Here is a 20,909-nt window from a genome sequence, read left to right on the forward strand (position 1 = left end):
GACAAGTGGAACAGGACTTGGTCCTAAATGGCTGGCTCAAGGTGGACTTTGGAGCTCACCTCTCTCCTATCCCTCCTCCCTTGGGATTCAGCATCTCCTTCAGCCCCTTCTCTTTTCTCTCCTCTCTCCAAAAGCAACTCCAGCAGCAACTGGGGAAGTCTCTGAGACCTCTCAGCCCTTCTCCTCTCCCCTAGACCCTCATACCACAGCCATGAGTCCACCCAGCTTAGCAGGAGACATGGAAGGTTGTTAAATAGAGAAGAAACACAATGTCCATGGAGTCCTTATTATCCTCCAGCCTGGTCTTCATCCTCACCTTGTATTTTGGTGTTGGCTTGGTGGTTGGGTGTTGGGATCAAGAGGTGAACATGTAGTAGGGTTCCTCATTTTGGTAGGTGTCCCACCACCCCAGCAAGGTGTGGGATGTTGCTGGATGAGCTTTTCCCTCCATGGGAATCACCAGAGGTGATGATGAAACTCAAGGAATGTGGAATGAGAAGGTGTTTTCTCCAGGCTATGGAGGAAGGCCAGCTGGGATCAGGGAGACATCATCCTCCTCAGCTACTGGAGACTTGTGGTTGGTTTGCCTTTGGGTTTGGGGTGGGGGTTTTTTGGGGGAGGGGATGTCTAAAGAGCTACCACAGTAAACTGTCTCCATCATCCCTTTTTAAGTGCTGGATGACTCCTGTCTGGCTGTTCAATCACATCTTCAAACAAGCCCATTCCAAGCCCACTGAGATGAAGGGTGGACCAGGGTGAGCAGATGATGGAGGAGCCACCTCAAAATACCAATGAAGTGGTGAACCTGGCCCTGGTGGGAAGGATGTAGCCTCCTCTGCTTTGATTTTGTTGGGCATGTGTCCCAGTGCTCAGTTTGAGCTCTGAATGGCACCTCTGAGTAGCTGGGTTGTAGCTGAGGGGGTGGGTGATGGTGGGTCATGGTGGTCCAGCAGACCCACCACTTCTTGGTGTGGTTTTATGAGGTGTCCATGAAGTTTCAGTGGACTCAGGGAGAGGAACCATCTCATTCTGGAGCTGTAAGTGTGGAAAGAGAATAAATTGAGACTTGTTGAAGGTTGATCTGAGTCTGGAGGGGTTCTGGTGGGAGTTCCCACCTTTCATGGGGTGGGCAAGGACCCAGCACACCCCATACTTGGTGGTGGTGTGTTTTTATGAGCTGTCCATGAAGTTTCAGTGGACTCAGTGACAGGAACCATCTCATTCTAGAGCTGTAAGAGTGGAAGGGGAATAAATGGAGACATGGTGAAGGTTGATTTAAGCCTGGGGGATGGTCTAGCAAGGGTTCTTCTTCCTTGGGTGGGCAGGGACCCAGCAGAGCCCACACTTGGTGTGTTTTTATGAGTGGTCTGTGAAGTTTCAATGGACTTGGTCACAGGAACATCTCATTCTGGAGCTGTAAGAGTGGAAGGGGAATAAATGGAGACATGGTGAAGGTTGATCTGAGACTTGGGGGGGTCTGGAAGGAGGTCCCACTTTTCTTGGGGTGGGAAAGGACCCAGCACACCCCATACTTGTTGGTGGTGTGTTTTTATGAGCTGTCTGTGAAGTTTCAGTGGACTCAGTGAGAGGAACCATCTCATTCTGGAGCTGTAAGTGTGGAAGGAGAATAAATTGAGACTTGTTGAAGGTTGATCTGAGTCTGGAGGGATGGTCTAGCAAGGGTTCTTCTTCCTTGGGTGGGCAGGGACACAGCAGAGCCCACATTTGGTGTGTTTTTATGAGCTGTCCATGATGTTTCAGTGGACTCAGTGGAAGGAACCAGCTCATTCTGGAGCTGTAAGAGTGGAAGAAGAATAACTGGAGACATGGTGAAGGTTGATCTGAGTCTGGAGGGGTTCTGGAAGGAGGTCCCACCTTTCTTGGGGTGGGCAAGGACCTTGCAGACCCCACCCCCCTGCCATGGCCAGGGACACCCAGCAGGTTACCCAATGCCTGATCCAACTTAGCCTTGAACACTTCCAGGGATGGGGCTTCCAAAACCTCTCTGGGATCTCCTGGCATCACAAAAGCACCCAGTGCTCAAGGTTGAGGAGAAGAACAAGCTCCTAAACCATAACATCAGGACCTTTTTTTTGTGGTGAAACATGAGATTTAAGGTCCATGGTTTGGTATGCACAACCAGTAAGCTGCTCCCATTTATTATACCCCAGAAGAAGTAATAATCCTGATAATAATATGAATAAATTTGGTTTATATCCTTTTATGGTGATCTAACCCATAATATCCTGACACCTCACTGGAGATTGATAGCGGGTGTATGCTAAGCTGCATAATCAGTGGAAGATCTAGCCAGTTGGGGTGGAAAGACCATCTTAAAACAGGGACTGGTGTGGTTGATACAATAGAAGGTCAGGAAACCACCCAGAAGGATCTTGAGAGGCTGGGAAGGTGGGTCTGAGTGAAGCTGATGTGGTTTAACACTGGCAAGTGTCAGCTGGAGGAATCCCAGCTATATAGACTGGGAGAGGAGCTCCTGGAGAGCAGGAGAAGGACCTGGGGGTGATGGGGGAGGAGGAACTTCCCCTGAGGCAGCTGGGAAGGGCGATGGGATCCTGGGCTCCATCAGCAGAGGGGTGGCAGCAGGGACAGGGAGGGGATTGTCCCTCTCTGCTCTGCCCTCCTGAGGCCCCATCTGGAGTCCTGTGGCCAGAGCTGGGGCCCAACACTGTTGGGCTGGTGGAGAGGGGTCAGAGGAGCCATGAAGATGATGAGAGAACTGGAGTATCTTCCCTATAAAGAAGAGAGGCTGAGGGAGCTGGGCTGGGGCAGCCTGGAGAAGAGAAGGCTGTGGGGGGACCTCACTGCAGCCTCCCAGTCCCTGAAGGGACCCCAGGAACAGGAGGGGAATCAGCTTGTTAAAGGGCAGAGACTGGCAGGACAAGGGGGCTGGAGTGAAGCTGGAGGAGGGAAGGGGGAGATGAGATCTTAGGGGGAAGTTCTGAGGGGCTGGAAGGGGCTGACCAGAGAGGGGGTGGGTGCCCCATCCCTGGGGGTGTTCAAGGCCAGGTTGGATGGATCCCTGGTCAACCTTGTATAGCTCCAGGCCTGGAGGTTGGTGACCCTGGGGTTGGAACTGTGTGACCCTTGGGGTCCCTTCCAACCCATCCCCAGATGATTCTAAGCCACAAAGCTCTAGGAAGACATGATTCATCCATGTCACTCAGCCCAACTACCCTTGTTAGCTCATTAAATAGAGGCTAAAGAGTTGAATATGGATTTACCTAACGAGCTCCCAACTTAATTGTGCAGCTCAAGCTCAGTTCAGAGTTCAGGAGCAGACTGTGGCTTGTTAAGATCAAAGCCAGGCTCCCACCTTCTGCCACCACTGAGCAGGGGGGGGCAAAGATGATGATAACAACAATGATGATGACAATGATGATGATGATGATGATTTCCTTTGATTTCCCCCTTTTTTTTCCCCCCATTCCTGCTGTTGCTTCAGACCTATGAAGAATCTTTCAGTCTGTTTATTTCCATCTGTGGGATTAGAGAGTAATAAGGGGGGGAGGGAAATATAGATAATAAAAGAAATTCTCTTCTAAACCCCCCCCAAAACCCCTTCTGCAAGCTCCTGAGGGAGGAAGGCAGAGCAGGCAGGTTTCTTCTAAGCATGCAAATGTCACAGCTGAGTGACAGCGTTGGGGGAGAAAACCCAGCTTCTCATATCACACCCCCCCCTTCCTCTCCTCCACCCCTTCCATCTTTCCCATCCCCCTCCCTTCTCCATTCACCCATCACTTCCCTCCCCTTGTTTTAACCCATTAATTATTAAGCCAGAATAATTAGCTCCTAATTTTCCAGAGGGTTTTTCTTTTTCTTGGAGGTTTGAAGAGCTGAATCCCTGGGGGATGATGGGCTCATCTTATCACCCATCCTTTTTCCTTCCTTAGCTGGGGTGGCATCAGGGTTTGGGTTGGGGGATGTCAGCCTATCATGACAGGGTTTAGAGCTCTACATTACCCAGCTAAATTTGTAATTATAATGTGGTTTTAGTCCTATTTATATTCAGCAGCCTGCTCAGCTTGCTCTGCCTTTCCCTAGGAGGAGGAAGATTGGGTTGGGGAGGGGTGGAGGGAGCAGCCTTTGCAAGGAGGAGGAGATGTTATTTGTTCAGAAAACACCTCGATTCTCTAAGGAATTTGAGGGCTTGAGGTGAGCAGCCATCAGAAGTTCTCCTTTATTGTCCTGGACTGTGTGGTCTGAAATGGCTCCAGGCAGAATTGAAGGTGGCAGGAGATGAAAAAAAAGCAGGATTTTCCAGTTTTGACTTGTGTGGGGAGGTGGCCTTGGAGCTGGGATCAAGAAGAACTCCAACCCCCACTGTGATGTTCCCTGGGATGACAGAATCACAAAATCATAGGGGTTGGAAGGGACCTCCAGAGTTCATCAGGTCCAACCCCCTGCCCAAGCAGGGTTCCTAGGACAGGGCACACAGGGAGACATCCAGATGGGGCTGGAATCTCTCCAGAGAAGGAGACTCCACACCCCCTGGGCAGCCTGGCCCAGGGCTCCCTCATCCTCACTGGGAAGAAGTTCTTCCCCACATTGGGGGGGAACTCCCTGGGCTCCAACTTGAGCCCATCACCCCTTGTCCTGTCCCCACAGCCACTGAGCAGAGGCTGCCCATGTCCCCCTGTGTCCCACCCTTCAGCTCTTGATCCCCATTGATCAGATCCCCTCTCAGGCTTCTGAACAACCCCAGGTCCCTCAGCCTTTCCTCCCAGGGGAGATGCTCCAGGCCCTTCAGCATCTCTGTCCCTCCTCTGGACTCTCTCCAGGAGATCCCTGGCTGGTTGATCCCAGGGAGCCCAGAACTGGCCACAACACTCCAGGTGGGGCCTGACTAAGGGTGGTAGAAATCAACTTGGCAAGGATTTGATTAGGTTGGAGGCATCTGCTTGGCTTCAGCTGCCAAGCTGACAGTGTGTCTGCATCTGGAGGTGGCGCTGGTCCCCGCAGCATTTCAGGAGGACGCTTTATTTATGTGCTTAGGGTGTTATCCCTTCATCCTGTTGAATATTTCTCTTCTTTGAGCCTCATCACATTATCTTTCTTCACCTGGAAGGATTTCTCTTCCTCACTGTCCCACCTTGTGCAGATTCCTTTCATGTCTTTATCTTTTCCCCGGGGTCGCACCTCCCGCCGTCTCATGAGACCTCTGCTACCTAATGGGATTTCATCCTCTAATCCCATGAGAGGTGGCCTAATCCCATCAGGGATTTGGGGGGGTGAAAGGTGCTTCTGGCTTGATTTCATTTCATATTCACTTATTCTGCCCTGCTAAAAGAGAGAGGAGTTAGAGCAAAGAAATCCATGCAGTTCTCTGGGGGTGTCCAAGGCCAGGTTGGATGAGTCTCTGGGCAACCTTGTGTATCTCCAGGCCTGGAGATTGGTGGCCCTGCTTGTGGCCTTCTATGATTCTCCATTGAGTTCCTAAAGCCAAGCTAAAGAGATATTCCTTCACTCCTAGGCTCTGGTTTGGTGAGGAGGAAGTTGTTTTCTCCTACTTTACACATGGAAGAGTTCATTGTGATGATGAGTCCTCATGTCCTAACAGCTTAGATGTGCTTAACCCATCTGAACAGCTCAAATTCCAGGATTTCATCTCTCTTAACTCTTCAATTAATTTAAAAAAGGACATAGGATGGGTGAGAAGGCTGATAGTTCTAAAAGCTTTTAAAGCATGTAGAAGAATGGGTCATCTTGAGTGCTGGAATGGGTCATCTCGAGTGTTATCACAACCTGGTGATCAGACCCACTCAATATGGGTTTACAAAAGGCAGGTCCTGCCAAACCTACCCTGATGGGGAGGCTCTTCAGAGGGATCTGGCCAGGCTGGACCCATGGGCTGAGCCCAAGGGGATGAGGTTGAACAAGGCCAAGGGCAGAGTGCTGCCCATGGAACACAACAACCCCCAGCAGCTCCAGGCTGGGGGAGACTGGCTGGAGAGCTGTCAGGCAGAGAAGGACCTGGGGGTGTTGGGTGACCCCACAATGAACAAGAGTGTGGCCAAGAAAGCCAATGGCATCCTGGCTTGTGGCAGACCCAGTGTGGCCAGTAGGGCTGGGGTGGGATTGGGCACTAGTGAGGCTGCAGCTGGAGTGCTGGGTCCAGTGTTGAGCCTGGAGCAGAGGAGGCTGAGGGGAGCCCTTCTCCCCACCTCCCCTGCCCTGCCAGGAGGGTGCAGAGAGGTGGGCGATGGTCTCTGCAGCCAGGGGACAGGAGATGGGCCAAGGGGCAATGGGCTCAAGCTGCCCCAGGGCAGGGGCAGCTCAGCTGGGAGGGCAAAGTTCTTCCCTGGCAGAGTTGTGGGGCTGTGGCACAGGCTGCCCAGGGAGGGGGCTGAGTCCCCACCCCTGGGTGTGTTTAACAGAGGGGAGATGAGGTGCTCAGGGATCTGGTTCAGCTTAGGATGGGATTGGTTGGACTTGATGATCTCAAAGCTCTTTTCCAACCTTGTGGGTCTGGAATTCAGTGCCCTTTCCAGCTGGATTTCCCTAACCACGAGCTTCATTTCCCCATCATTCCTCAAGATCCTCCCGGCCGCCGCCGTCGCCGCCGCTTTTCTACCCCCTCATCCCCCGCCGTCATCTCCTTGTCCTCTGGGTCGAGGCCTCTTGAGCCTCCTGCCTTAATAACTTCTCTGCTTGACGAGCTGATATTATTAAACTCCATTTAGTAGTTCAGGGATTTTTCCAGCCTGACCTTCTCTAATTATTGCCACCTATTTAATTTCTCCTTTCATCCATGGCCAAGCCTGGTACAGCTGCTCTGGCCCCATGTATACACCTCATTGTTGCCAACGCCAGCTGATTGGCATTCATGCTTGAGTGTCTTCTTTCTTTTCTCCTTGGATGCTGGGAGCAGGCTGAGCAGCTCAGAAACTAAAGAGCTTCATCTATTAGGCGTGACAGATTTGTATTCAGCGGTAAACGCCTGACCTTGCTCCAACTCCCCTCATCCATTCCCATCAGGCTCCCTCCCCACATCCCCACATCCCCCCCCTCCCCTTCCCAGATGAAAGATTCTGCTTAACTCCTGCTTCCTGTCTGTCGCCTTGGTAACGGGGATGAAGCGATGCAGCCGGAGAGAATAAGTAAGGAGAGAAGTAGCTCTGGTTGGGAGGAGGAGAAAAAGGAGCAGAGGGAAGGAAGGGGCTCGTCTCAAGCTGATGTGGGAGGAAGCTGGAGGAAGCTGGAGGGAGATGAAGGAAGCTTGAGGGGAGCTTGAGGAAGCTTCAGGGAGCTTGAGGAAGGAGGACTTGAAAGGCAATCAGCAGCAGGTAGGAAGGTGCTCGCCTCAAGCTGATGTGGGAGGAAGGTTGAGGAAGCTTGAGGGAGGTCGAGGAAGGTTGAGGAAGCCTCAGGGAGCTTGAGGAAGCTTCAGGGAGCTTGAGGAAGCTTGAGGGAGGAGGAAGGAGGACTTGAAAGGCAATCAGCAGCAGGTAGGAAGGTGCTCGCCTCAAGCTGATGTGGGAGGAAGGTTGAGGGAGCTTGAGGAAGCTTGAGGGAGCTTGAGGGAGCTTGAGGAAGCTTGAGGAATCTTCAGAGAGCTTGAGGAAGCTTGAGGAAGCTTGAGGAAGGAGGACTTGAAACGCAATCAGCAGCAGGTAGGAAGGTGCTCGCCTCAAGCTGATGTGGGAGGAAGCTTGAAGAAGCTTGAGGGAGGTTGAGGAAGGTTGAGGAAGCTTGAGGGAGTGTGAGGAAGCTTGAGGAATCTTCAGAGAGCTTGAGGAAGCTTGAGGAAGCTTGAGGAAGGAGGACTTGAAACGCAATCAGCAGCAGGTAGGAAGGTGCTCGCCTCAAGCTGATGTGGGAGGAAGCTTGAAGAAGCTTGAGGGAGGTTGAGGAAGGTTGAGGAAGCTTGAGGGAGTGTGAGGAAGCTTCAGGGACCTTGAGGAAGCTTCAGGGACCTTGAGGGAAGGAGGACTTGAAAGGCAATCAGCAGTAGGTAGGAAGGTGCTCACCTCAAGCTAATGCACGAGGAAGCTTGAGGGAGGTTGAGGAAGCTTGAGGAAGCTTGAGGGAGGTTGAGGAAGCTTGAGGGAGGTGGAGGAAGCTTGAGGAAGCTTGAGGGACCTTGAGGAAGCTTGAGGGACCTTGAAGAAGGAGGACTTGAAAGGCAATCAGTAGTAGGTAGAAAGGTGCTCGCCTCAAGCTGATGTGGGAGGAAGCTTGAAGAAGCTTGAGGGAGGTTGAGGAAGGTTGAGGAAGCTTGAGGGAGTGTGAGGAAGCTTCAGGGAGCTTGAGGAAGGAGGACTTGAAAGGCAATCAGGAGCAGGTAGGAAGGTGCTCGTCTCAAGCCACTGCGGGAGGAAGCTGGAGGGAGATTAAGGAAGCTTGAGGGGAGCTTGAGGAAGCTTCAGGGAGCTTGAGGAAGGAGGACTTGAAAGGCAATCAGCAGCAGGTAGAAAGGTGCTCGCCTCAAGCTGATGTGGGAGGGAGCTTGAGGAAGGTTGAGGAAGCTTGAGGGACCTTGAGGGAGGTTGAGGGAGCTTGAGGAAGCTTGAGGAAGCTTCAGGGAGCTTGAGGAAGGAGGACTTGAAAGGCAATCAGGAGCAGGTAGGAAGGTGCTCGCCTCAAGCTGATGTGGGAGGAAGGTTGAGGGAGGTTGAGGAAGCTTGAGGGAGGTTGAGGAAGCTTGAGGAAGCTTGAGGAAGCTTCAGGAAGCTTGAGGAAGCTTGAGGAAGGAGGACTTGAAAGGCAATCAGCAGCAGGCAGGAAGGTGCTCGCCTCAAGCCAATGCACGAGGAAGCTTGAGGGAGGTTGAGGAAGCCTCAGGGAGCTTGAGGAAGCCTCAGGGAGCTTGAGGAAGCTTCAGGGAGCTTGAGGAAGCTTGAGGAAGGAGGACTTGAAAGGCAATCAGCAGCAGGTAGGAAGGTGCTCACCTCAAGCTGATGTGGGAGGAAGCTTGAGGGAGCGTGAGGAAGCTTGAGGGAGATTGAGGGAGGTTGAGGAAGCTGGAGGGAGCTTGAGGAAGCTTCAGGGAGCTTGAGGAAGCTGGAGGGACCTTGAAGAAGGAGGACTTGAAAGGCAATCAGTAGCAGGTAGGAAGGTGCTCACCTCAAGCCGCCGCGGGAGGAAGCTGGAGGAAGCTTAAGGGACCTTGAGGAAGCTTCCATTGAGGAAGCTGGAGGGAGCTTGAGGAAGCTGGAGGGAGCTTGAGGAAGCTTCCATTGAGGAAGCAACCATTGAATGTCCCAGCAAACCATTTTCATAGAATCCCAGGCTGCATTAGGTTGAAAGGGACCTTTGAAGGCCAAGGGACATCATCCCCAGAGCAAGTTGCTCAGAGCCCCACCAAGCCTGACCTTGAATGTCTCCAGGGATGGGGCCTCCACCTCCTGGGGGTGGTCAGTCTCTTCTCCCTGGGAGCCAGTGACAGGACAAGGGGAAACGGCCTGAAGTTGCATCAGGAGAAGTTTAGGTTGGATATGGTGTGTTAGACGTTGAGTTTGCTGGAAGGGTTGGACTTCAGGAAAGATAGGTGGGATATTGGGACATATTGGTGGGATATTGGGCCATACTGGTTGGGTATTGGGATGTATTGGTGGGTTATTAGCAAAAATGTCCTTACTGAATGGTTGGACTTGATCTTAAAGGTCTTTTCCAACATAGGAATCCATGGGATTCTTGGAGTGGAGGTGAGGTATGAGTGGAGGATCTCAAGTGTGGGACACGGGGACATGGGCAGCCCCTTCTCATTGGCTGTGGGGACAGGACAAGGGGTGATGGGCTCAAGTTGGAGCACAGGGAGTTCCCCCCCAATGTGGGGAAGAACTTCTTCCCAGTGAGGATGAGGATAGGCTGCCCAGGGGATGTGGAGTCTCCTTCTCTGGAGAGATTCCAGCCCCATCTGGATGTCTCCCTGTGTGCCCTGTCCTAGGGACCCTGCTTGGGCAGGGGGGGGTGGACCTGATGATCTCTTGATGTCCCTTCCAACCCCTACAATTCCATAGGGAAAGAAGCCCTCCTACAACTTGCAGTGAAAGAATCAAGACACCCAAGTCCATTTGCAAGTCTGTTTGGAGCCAGCTGTTCCTTTCCAGAACCTACAACACAAGGTCTTCATAACCTTGCCAGAACTAGCTGGGGCCATCTCCACATGGAGAAGAAACCACTTCTCCAATCCATTAGTAGGATTGGACTTCCACCTTGGTGGACACCATGGACCTGGAGGCTTGTTCTGACAAGGGATCCTCCCCCAACTCTGAGCAGCAACTCCCTCTCCCTTTCTCCTTGAAACAAAGGATTCTAAAGGTCTTGGGCTCATCCAAATTCAGAACCTTCTCTCTCTCTGTGTCTCTTTTATCTCAAATATCTTCTCAAGACAGGAAAAAACCACTTCTGCCTGGCTCTGAATAATAACAGGGAGAGTGGAGAGCCCAGTTGCTATCAAAGCCTTGGCAGCAGCAGAACAATTCCACACGAGTAAGGAGATCACACTTCATCCCTCCCAACATCAAATAGTTCCCTGTCATTCTGAATTCTTGCTGGATTTAGATGGGATTCCTTTGAACCTTTCAATGAGGAGTTTGCCCTTGACTTTCACAGAGTCACAAGGTTGGAAAAGACCTTGAAAGATCCTCAAGTCCAACCAATCCCATCCTGTGCTGAACCAGATCCCTGAGCACCTCATCTCCCCCCAAACAGGGGTGGGGACTCAGCCCCCTTCCCTGGGCAGCCTGTGCCACAGCCCCACAACTCTGCCAGGGAAGAACTTTGCCCTCCCAGCTGAGCTGCCCCTGCCCTGGGGCAGCTTGAGCCCATTGCCCCTTGTCCCTTCTCCTGGCCCCTGGCTGCAGAGACCATCGCCCACCTCTCTGCACCCTCCTGGCAGGGCAGGGCAGGTGGGGAGAAGGGCTCCCCTCAGCCTCCTCTGCTCCAGGCTCAACACCCCCAGCTCCCTCAGCTGCTCCTCAGAGGATTCACCCTCCAGCCCCTTCCCCAGCCTGGTTGCCCTTCTCTGCACTCACTCCAGGACCTCAATGTCCTTCTGATGCTGAGGAGCCCAGAACTGGACCCAGCACTCCAGCTGCAGCCTCACCAGTGCCCAATCCCACCCCAGCCCTACTGGCCACACTGGGTCTGCCACAAGCCAGGATGCCATTGGCCTTCTTGGCCACACTCATGGTCAGTCTGGGGTCACCCAGCACCCCCAGGTCCCTCTCTGCCTGACAGCTCTCCAGCCAGTCTCCCCCAGCCTGGAGCTGCTGGGGGTTGTTGTGTCCCATGTGCAGCACTCTGCCCTTGGCCTTGTTCAACCTCATCCCCTTGGGCTCAGCCCATGGGTCCAGCCTGGCCAGATCCCTCTGAAGAGCCTCCCCACCCTCAGGCAGATCATCACTTCTTCCCACCATAATGTCAAAGAAGTGAGGGTGAGGGAGCCCTGGGCCAGGCTGCCCAGGGGGTGTGGAGTCTCCTTCTCTGGAGAGATTCCAGCCCCATCTGGATGTCTCCCTGTGGGACCTGTCCTAGGGACCCTGCTTGGGCAGGGGGTGGGACCTGATAAGCTCTGGAGGTCCCTTCCAACCCTGATGACTCTGTGACTCTCTTCCCCCCTCTAAAGAGTTTGGGTTGAGTTTTTCCCCCAATAATATTGAATTTACAGATAAAAACCAGAACCCCCCAGAACCAATTGATACATTAACCAACCTCCCCACGCCCCAGTTACTCTGAGACAACACCACCAGTGTTTCTAGCACCATGTAGCACCTACTAATAGTTTCCTATTAACATTATCTACTTTACCAGTGATGTAAAGAAGAATTACACATAATAGAGGTAGTTAGGGGAGCATCTTCAAAATCCCTGGCTTTCTGCTGTTCCAATTCTCTCTTCAATCACCTGTAATTTCCAACCTTTTCCTCACCTATTAGTTGGTAATTTTTCAGTGGAGAGCAACTCACTGGTGTTGTGGGAAAAGGAGATGGGGGATCTAATGGGAGAAGTATTTTCTTCAAGGATGGAGGGGTAGGAATGATGATTTTGAAGCTGGTTTATTATATAAAGGAGCTACAGAGTCCAAACTTGATCAGGCTACTAAAGATTTCTGGGGGTAATGTGGAAAAACACCAACAATCACAGAGTGACAGAGCTGGAGGGGTGGGAAGGGACCTCCAGAGCTCATCAGGTCCAACCCCCTGCCCAAGCAGGGTCCCTAGGACAGGGCACACAGGGAGACATCCAGATGGGGCTGGAATCTCTCCAGAGAAGGAGACTCCACACCCCCTGGGCAGCCTGGCCCAGGGCTCCCTCACCCTCCCTGGGAAGAAGTTCTTCCCCAGATTGGGGGGGAACTCTCCAGTGAGGTTTCCCCTCCCACCACCCATCGTGGCAGCATGATCTGACCTTCAGTTTTCTAATAGGTTTCTTGTAGATTGGAGGCTCTTCATTCTTTTAGGTCTAGTTGCCCTTCTCTGGACTCACTCCAGGACCTCAATGTCCTTCTGATGCTGAGGAGCCCAGAACTGGACCCAGCACTCCAGCTGCAGCCTCACCAGTGCCCAGTCCAGGGGCACAATCCCCTCCCCAGACCTACTGGCCACACTGGGTCTGTCACAAGCCAGGATGCCCTTGGCCTTCTTGGCCACACTCATGGTCACTCTGGGGTCACCCAACACCACCAGGTCTTTGTCTGTCAGGCAGGTTTCCAGCTACTCTTCCCCAAGCCTGTTAGGACTACACAGGGTTGTTGTGTCCCATGTGCAGCACCCTCCACCCTACGGTGCCACGGTGAAGGGATCTTCTATCTGGTTATTCAAATAAATGAATTAAAAATTAATAGAAATGAAAATAAATTAGGCAAACCCACACCTGATCAGGTCTTGTGTTTGGAGAAGAGCTCCTGCTCTCCCCCTCCCATGGAGTGTGAAGACAAGGGACTGGTGTCACCACTCAGGTGACATCTGTCATCACCAATTAGTCCTCAAGATAAATGAAGGTTGGGGAAGGCTGGGAGGGGGGAGTTTGAGGGGCAATGGGCTGTTGATTGCAAGAAATTCAATCATCTCCAAATGCTCCCTGAGGAGAAGTTGGTCAGTTAATCTAGCGAGTCGTCTCCAACCCATCAAACAACAGCTACTACCCCCTGGAAAGATCTAGAAATAAAAAAAGCTTTGAAAGCAGCCAAGGGATTTGGAAAACATTTCATGGTCAACTACCAACGGTGTTAAACTGCCACCATAAAAGTTGGCATCACCTGGGGTCTTCAAAACCCAGCAGGAGACCATGAGGATGCAGTGCAGCAGCTGCTTGGAGGAGAAGAGGATGGAAGGGTCAACTCTTTCCCACTGTTCATGATCAGCTTGTTGTCCCCCTTCTTCTGCCCTTCTCCTTTTCAACAGTGGGATGAGATGGCAATTGAAACTCTAGCCCCTTGTCCTTGGTCTTTAAATCACCCCAAAACACCCAGCACCTACCCATGGAACAGCCACCTGTGGCCACGTTGGACATTTGGACCCCTTGATGGACTTCTGGTGGCCTTCTGAGGGATGTCACAAGTTCCTCCAGTCACAAGTGGTGCCCCCCAGGGCTCAGTCCTGGGACCAGAGCTGTTCAATGTCTTTATCAATCACTTGGTTGAAGGGATGGGATGTTCCCTCAGTGGGTTTGGAGATGACACTGAGCAGGGGGGTTGGAGCTCTGTGATCCTTGGGTTCCCCTCCCACCCAGCCCTTTCTATGATTCTCTGATAGGCACTGTGTGAAAACACTTCTTTAGCTCCATCCTTGGCTCTTTTCCTCACTCCAGAGGTTACACCCATGATCCTGCTTCCAACCACGAGCAAGTTGGGATGTGTAAATCCTGGATTCCCTTAATCCTCTTGAGAAATACTCCAAATTATCCCATTTCAAAGCACCTCTCTATAAAAACATACCTCCTCTCACCTGCAAATCTCAACGTGGCCTGGGAAATTAGACACAATTAGTGATGGGTGATGAAGTTAACATAATTGCAAGTTCATAGTTGCAGCAAGATAAATTTAGGCAACTCAGGCTCTGCACCTCCACCTCTTCTTTTGTTCAGAGCAGTTCTCTTTCTCTGATTTACATGAATAGTGGTTTTTCCTACTTCAATTATTTATTTTTAAAATCTATTTAAAAATTAATTATTATTTTTTTAAAAAGCAGCATAAATTAAAGGATTTTTCTGTTTTAATCTCATTTTTAAGATTTAATACAAGTCATAATGAATGGTTTTTTTCAGTTCACTATTGAAAATGAACCCTGGGAATAGTTGTCAAACCTCAAGTTCTGCAATTTAATGGCAGAAAACAAAAAAGAATTCCATAAAATACAACAGGAATGGTTCTTTCCCAAGTTCTACCTGTGGCAAATCTTGTTTTTAAAGCTATTTTTACTAGATCCCCTCATTTTTTTTTTTCAGGTGCAAGTTACAGCTACTCCATCAGTGAAGGGTGAGGTAGGGTGGGGGTTTTTTTTTCCCACTTTCAACTTTCACACTTATAACTTTCACAGTTTGCTCTCCAGAAGGTGTAAGATGGATTGAAAAGGTAATAAGTTATATATATATATAAAAAAAAGGCTAAATTCTTTGAACATGGAAATGTACTGACCTGGCTGTGGCTGTAGTGAGCACCAAGCAGACAAGAAATGCTTATTGGATGTTATTTTGGGAATTCAAATTTCATGTCAATTGTTTTTTTTGTTTCCTTTTTAACTCTGAGGATTTGGTGCTGAGAGCAGATTCTTCTTCTTATGTCACACTTGAAATTCATGCTCTGCAAATAACTGATTTAAAGGGCTAAAGCCAGGGGAAAATATTGAGCTGGGGGGAGGGAGAGAGTTGAATTAATCCACGAGGTTTATATATTAACTTGAATAAAAGCATCTTGAGGGGGTTGGGCTGGGGTTTTTTTTTTCTTTCTGAAATTAAATGCTTAACTTCTTAAACCCTGAATGTCCCTTTTTATGTTCAAATCCAGTCAGTGCAATGTTCAGGAGGCCTTTAAAACTGAAATACATGGGGGGAAAAAGCACTATTCAAGTAAATCAATATTCAAATCAAGGAATTGAACTTGCTGGTAGAAGGCCTAAAATATTTTGAGGTAGGGCCTTGAGTGGAAAACATTTCATTTGATGACTTTAGATGTCAAATTAGCATTTCTTGTGGGTTTGTGGGGTTGGGTTCTGGTGGAGAAAGGGAGTTTGAGGGGTGGTTACAGCAAGAAGCAGCGAGAAGCTTTGTGTAGGCCCCAGAGCAAACACCAGCCAGGCTCAAGGCCGGATCCACCCCTGCCCAAGGCCAAGCCCATCAGCAACGGTCACAGCACCTCTGAGAATTGCAGTTAGGATTAAAAAAACCACACAAACAGCTGTTTTTTCCCCCAGAAAAGGGTGTGAGAAGGCACTAAGGGTAGTGGAGAAGCGGGGAGGAGGTGTTGGAGAGACAGAGACACCCTCGCGGCCAGTGGGAAAGGCCATGGTGAAGCAGGTTGTCCCCCTGAGGCAAAAATGGAAGGTGACAGGCATCAGAAAGCCCATCTCCAGCCTGTGGAGAGGCCCCCATGCTGGAATAGGGGGAGACATTTAGAAAACACTTTGACCCACACTGCAGCAAACTCCTGGCAGGCCCTGCAGGCCCCATGGCGGGTGAGGGAGGCCCCAAAGTGGAGCAGGGGTGCTGGGGGAGAATTATGACTGTAGGGAACCAGGCTGGAGCAGTTTGAGGGTCTACACCCCATGGAAGGACCCACACTGGGGCAGCTGGGGAAATGCTGAAGCCCTGTGGGAAAGGAGTTCATGGAGGACTGTCTGCTGTGGGTGGGACCCCATGCTGGAGCAGGAGAAGGGTGTGAGGAATGCCTGCTCCCTTCCACCAACCCTACTAAGGTGGCAAATAACTTGTGAGGAACTGACTGAAAGCCCCATCCCTGTCTCCCTCTGTGACACCTGAGGAGAAAAAAAGGAGAGAAATAGTGATTAAAGTGAAGTCTGAGAGTTGTCAGGGCCTGGAACAGGCTGCCCAGGGAGGGGGGTGAGTCCCCACCCCTGGTTGGGGGGAGATGAGGTGCTCAGGGATCTGGTTTAGCTTAGGATGGGATTGGTTGGACTTGATGATCTTTAAAGGTCTTTTCCAACCTTGGGATTCTGTGAAAAGAGGGGTGAGGGAGGCTGGTTTTAAGATCTGGTTTTACTTCTCACTCCCTGGCTCTGGTTTCACTGGGTATGTGTGGTGTAGACAGTTTTCTTTCCTTTTTATTCCTTGTTGAGTCCATTCTTCCCATGCTGCTGCTTCCAGAACGATCTTTTCCTGTCCTTATCTCCACTCCTGAACCTCTCAGTATCTATTTTCTCCCCTGTCCAGCTGAAAAGGGCAGTGACAGAGCAGCTTTGGTGGGCATCTGCCCTCCAGCCAGGGTCAAACAACCCCACCATCACAGGCTGGATGGGATATTTAGTCAGTTCAAGTTGGCAAATGTGGAAAAAAACGTGTTTCAAACCTTATCAACAAACTTTAATTGGCAGGATTTGAAAAAGCAGAAATAGCCTCTAGTAGATGTTCTTATTTTAACCAGTCTCAAAGCATAAAGAAGTGGTATTTTTTTGAACAGGCTTCACTTAGGTGAAGTTATAAATAGATAATATCATGATAAATCTCCCTTTCTGTGAGATACAGGGAGTTCTTTGACGTAGCCCAAGCTCTGTATTAGTGTATCCCCCTGAAAAATGAGGGTAATCTTTTAATTTCCCTTTTTTATTCCTCATTGATTCATCTCTTCTCTATCCCACAGAAACTTCTGCTCATCCCTAAAACCACCGTGGTGCTGTTAATGAGCATCTCCTCTCTACCTCTGTGCACTTTACCTAGAGACATGTTAAAACTAGATCTAGATATGTAAAATAAACCTATGCAGGGAGGGGATGGCACATGTGATGTGAGAGGGGAAGAGGCAGGATGTTCTGAAAGGCTGGAGGAAAGCAAGTTTTCCCCTTAATTGTTTTAAAACCCTGTGAATAGTTGATCTTGCAGGTGTTTTATAACTATTTTAGAACTAAAAGCTGACAAGGGGTTGGTCCTGAAGACCCACATTAGGTATATTTCTATATTTTTTTGGGGGGAAATGATTTGTAAATGTGAGGATCACAAGTAGGGGTTGGAAAGGACCTCCAGACATCACTGGGTCCAACCCCCTGCCAAAGCAGGTTCATATTCCACAGGTTGGTGTCCAGATGGGGCTGGAATCTCTCCAGAGAAGGAGACTCCACACCCCCTGGGCAGCCTGGCCCAGGGTTCCCTCATCCTCACTGGGAAGAAGTTCTTCCCCACATTGGTGGGGAACTCCCTGGGCTCCAATTTGAAGCCATCCCCCTTTGTCCTGTCCCCCAGCCCATTGAAAAGAAGCTGCCCACTTCCCCCCAACTCATCCCAAGTAGGATTGAGTCCTACTGCTGTTCACTTCATACAAGCCCAGATGATTAATTCACGCTGCCAGAGCAAGATGCACTTGGGGAGGAGTTCATCTCAACCCCATCAAGCTAAAATCAGAGCCTGTCAGGCATTGCTGAAGACACTGCCATGATCTTGTGAAGTCCTATGAAAGATTGAAGGATTTTTCAAGCCTTCCTTGCTGAGATAATTGAGGGTTTAGATGGCTCTTGATGTGGTACCATTGTACTCTCTCTGGTTGCTATTCACTGGGGGAACAAAGGGAATGGCTTTTCTCAGTGATAACTCCATGGAGTTTACTGGGAGGCAGAGGAAAACACATCCTTGGTGGAGAAGAACATCAGTCCTCATGTAGCTGCTTTTCACCTGGGGGTGTTTTCTTGTTATTATTTTCATAGAATCATCGACTCACAGGCTGGGTTAGGTTAGGAGGGACCTTGAAAGGTCATCTCATCCAATCCCCTGCAGTGAGCAGGGATATCTTCACTAGATCAAGTCACTCAGAGCCCCTCATCTTTATATCTCCAGGGATGGAGCTTCCAAAACCTCTCTGGGCAACCTGTGCCTGTGTCTCACCACCCTCAGAGGGAAGAATTTCTTCCTAAGGTCTCATCTAAACCTGCCCTGCTCTAGTTTAACACCATCACCCCTCATCCTATCACTCCATGCTCTTCCAAACAGGCCTTCCCAGCTTTCTTGGAGGTCCTTCAGGACTTTGAGGTCACACCCAGAGCTGAACAAGCCCAACTCTCTCAGCCTGGCTTTGTAGGAGAGGTGCTCCAGCCCTTGGATAATCCTTGTGGCCTCCTCTGGAATCACCTCAAGAAGTCCATATCCTTCTTGTGCTGATGGCTCCAGGTCTTTCATCATCTCCACAGCCTCCTCTGGACTCTCTCCAGGAGATCCCTGGCTGGTTGAGCCCAGGGAGCCCACAAGACTCCAGGTGGGGCCTGAGCAGGGCAGAGCAGAGGGGGAGGATCCCCTCCTGTCACCTGCTGCCCACTTTGGTCATAACAACCCTAGGCAATGGTAGATGTTTGGGGAAAAGGATCTTGGGATGTTGGTTGACACTTAGCTGACCATGAGCCAACAGCCAAGAAGGCCAACAGCATCCTGGCTTGGATCAGGACTAGCATGGCCATCAGGACCATGGGGGTGCTCATCCCCCTGGATGCAGCTCTGGGGAGGCTGCACCTCAAATAGTGGGTCCAGTTCTGGGCCCCTCACTCCAAGAAGGACATTGAGGTCCTGGAGTGGAGCCAGAGAAGGGCAGCAAAGCTGGGGAAGGGACTGGAACACAAGTCTGGGAGAACTGGGCCTGTTTAACCAGAAGAAGAGGCTGAGGGGAGACCTTATTGCCCTCTCCAACTCCCTGAAAGCTGGAGCTCAGCTTCTTCTCACTACTGATAGGACAAGAGGGAATGGTTGCCAAGTTGCTCCAGGGGAGGTTCAGGTTAGAAATGAGGAGAAGTTTCTTCTCCAAAGGAGTGGTTGGGAATTGGAAGGGGTTGGTGGAGTCACCATCCCTCAGGGTGTTCAAGTAGAGGTTGGATGAGCTCCTTAGGGAGATGGTTTAGTGAGGACTAGAGGTGGTGGATGTTTGGACTAGATGATCTTGGAGACCTTTTCCAACCTTAATGAGTCTGTTGCTGTTTGATGTAGACACTGGTGTCTTTTTTTAGGTGTGACTTCACCTTTGGGTTTCTTTTCTTCTCTCCTCCTTCCCCTGTCATTTTACTCACACTTTACTCCACGTCACCTTCCATCCCCTTTCATCCCTTAACTCCTCAAGCTGTGACCACGGTGGCACCTCCCACCTACCCTGACACCTCTTTCCCACCAACCTCTCTGACTGATTCCTCTCCTTCCCCTCCAGCTGTCCCAAGTTCCAGTGTCCTTCCCTCTGCCCCCCGAGATGTGGTCCCTGTTTTGGTCTCCAGTCGCTTCGTCCGTCTCAGCTGGCGCCCACCTGCAGAAGCCAGAGGAAGCATCCAGACATACACAGTCTTCTTCTCCAGGGATGGTGTCAACAGGTAGGGGGGTCAACAGACCATGGGTCTCCTCTGGATGTGGGGAAAACTGGGCTTCAGGTCTTTATGGTTCTCCACTGGGTGTTGTTCTCTCAGTGGTGAAGCTACAAGTCCTTCTCCTTGCCAGATGTCTTTAGAGACATCATGTCAACAGTGATACAACACTGCTTGTGGTCATGGTATGAAGGATCAGCTAATGTCCTCCAGCTGCTGCTTGACCACCTAACATAAATCATAGGATCCCAGAGTGGTGTGGGTTGGGAGGGACCCCAAGGATCACAGAGCTCCAACCCCCCTGCCACAGGTAGAACACCAACCTCCGGGCCTGGAGCTACACAAGGTTGCCCAGGGACCCATCCAACCTGGCCTTGAACACCCCCAGGGATGGGGCACCCACCCCTTTTCTGGGCAGCCCCTTCCAGCCCCTCAGAACTTCCCCCTAAGATCTCATCTCCCCCTTCCCTCCTCCAGCTTCACTCCAGCCCCTTGTCCTGCCAGTCTCTGCCCTTTAACAAGCTGATTCCCCTCCTGTTCCTGGGGTCCCTTCAGGGACTGGGAGGCTGCAGTGAGGTCCCCCCACAGCCTTCTCTTCTCCAGGCTGCCCCAGCCCAGCTCCCTCAGCCTCTCTCCATAGGGGAGCTGCTCCAGCCCTCTGAGCATCCCCGGGGCTCCTCTGACCCCTCTCCACCAGCCCCACATCTTCCTTGTGTTGGGCCCCAGCTCTGGGCACAGGACTCCAGCTGGGGCCTCAGGAGGGCAGAGCAGAGAGGGACAATCCCCTCCCTGTCCCTGCTGCCACCCCTCTGCTGATGGAGCCCAGGATGCTCCCTTTTGTGATGCCCTCTTCCTGTCTTCATGGTGGCTCCTTTCATAGCCATTAAGTCCTTGGCACAAGCCACTTGGAGCCTGCTGGGTGGTGTCTTGTAGGGCTGAGGTTTTATGGTGAGGAAAGAGGAGGGTAGAGAAGAAAGAGGGGGGGACAGTTCTTGTTAAGCCACATCTCTAGGAGCTTACAGAGGAGAGGGAGGGACACCACCCTTCCTAAATGAGTTCCACAAGGAATTCTACTGGTTGTCCATGAAGTGGTGGTGATTTCACCCAATTTAACCCCCACTTTCCTCTTTAGAGGTTGATGACTCCAGGTCACAGCTAGGCAGAACTTCACTTGACCCCCAGGATCCAGATACCTCTTTATCTCTGGTGGCTTCTGGTGCCAGGAAAGATTCTGCAGCTCATGTCCTGGTGAAACCATGGTGATGATGTCCCATGTGTCTCCCTGGCCAGGAGCTGCCACCTCCCAGTGTCTTTACTCTGGAGATCATCCCTCACCAGTTACTCCAGGACTCAGTACAGCTGATGGAGGAGTAGCAAACTCTTCATTTTGCCTTGACTTTGGCCAACAAACTATTTGGCCAAGTTGGGTGGAAGTAGAAACTTAGGTGGTGG

General features: G+C 51.0%; 1 protein-coding gene across 1 annotated transcript in view; it reads left to right on the plus strand.

Annotated features, from left to right (window-relative positions):
• Positions 1-20,909, plus strand: part of DCC (DCC netrin 1 receptor) — a gene marked incomplete at both ends in the record, with an annotated part of 309,485 nt that overhangs the window by 194,294 nt on the left and 94,282 nt on the right. Inside the window, one exon of the mRNA XM_084278967.1 lies at positions 19,310-19,466. Coding sequence (XP_084135093.1) covers positions 19,310-19,466 — 157 coding nt within the window. The remainder of the gene's footprint in view (positions 1-19,309; positions 19,467-20,909) is intronic.

This window comes from Gallinula chloropus, assembly GCF_964237585.1.
Source record: "Gallinula chloropus genome assembly, chromosome: Z".
Classification (NCBI taxonomy): Eukaryota; Metazoa; Chordata; class Aves; order Gruiformes; family Rallidae; genus Gallinula; species Gallinula chloropus.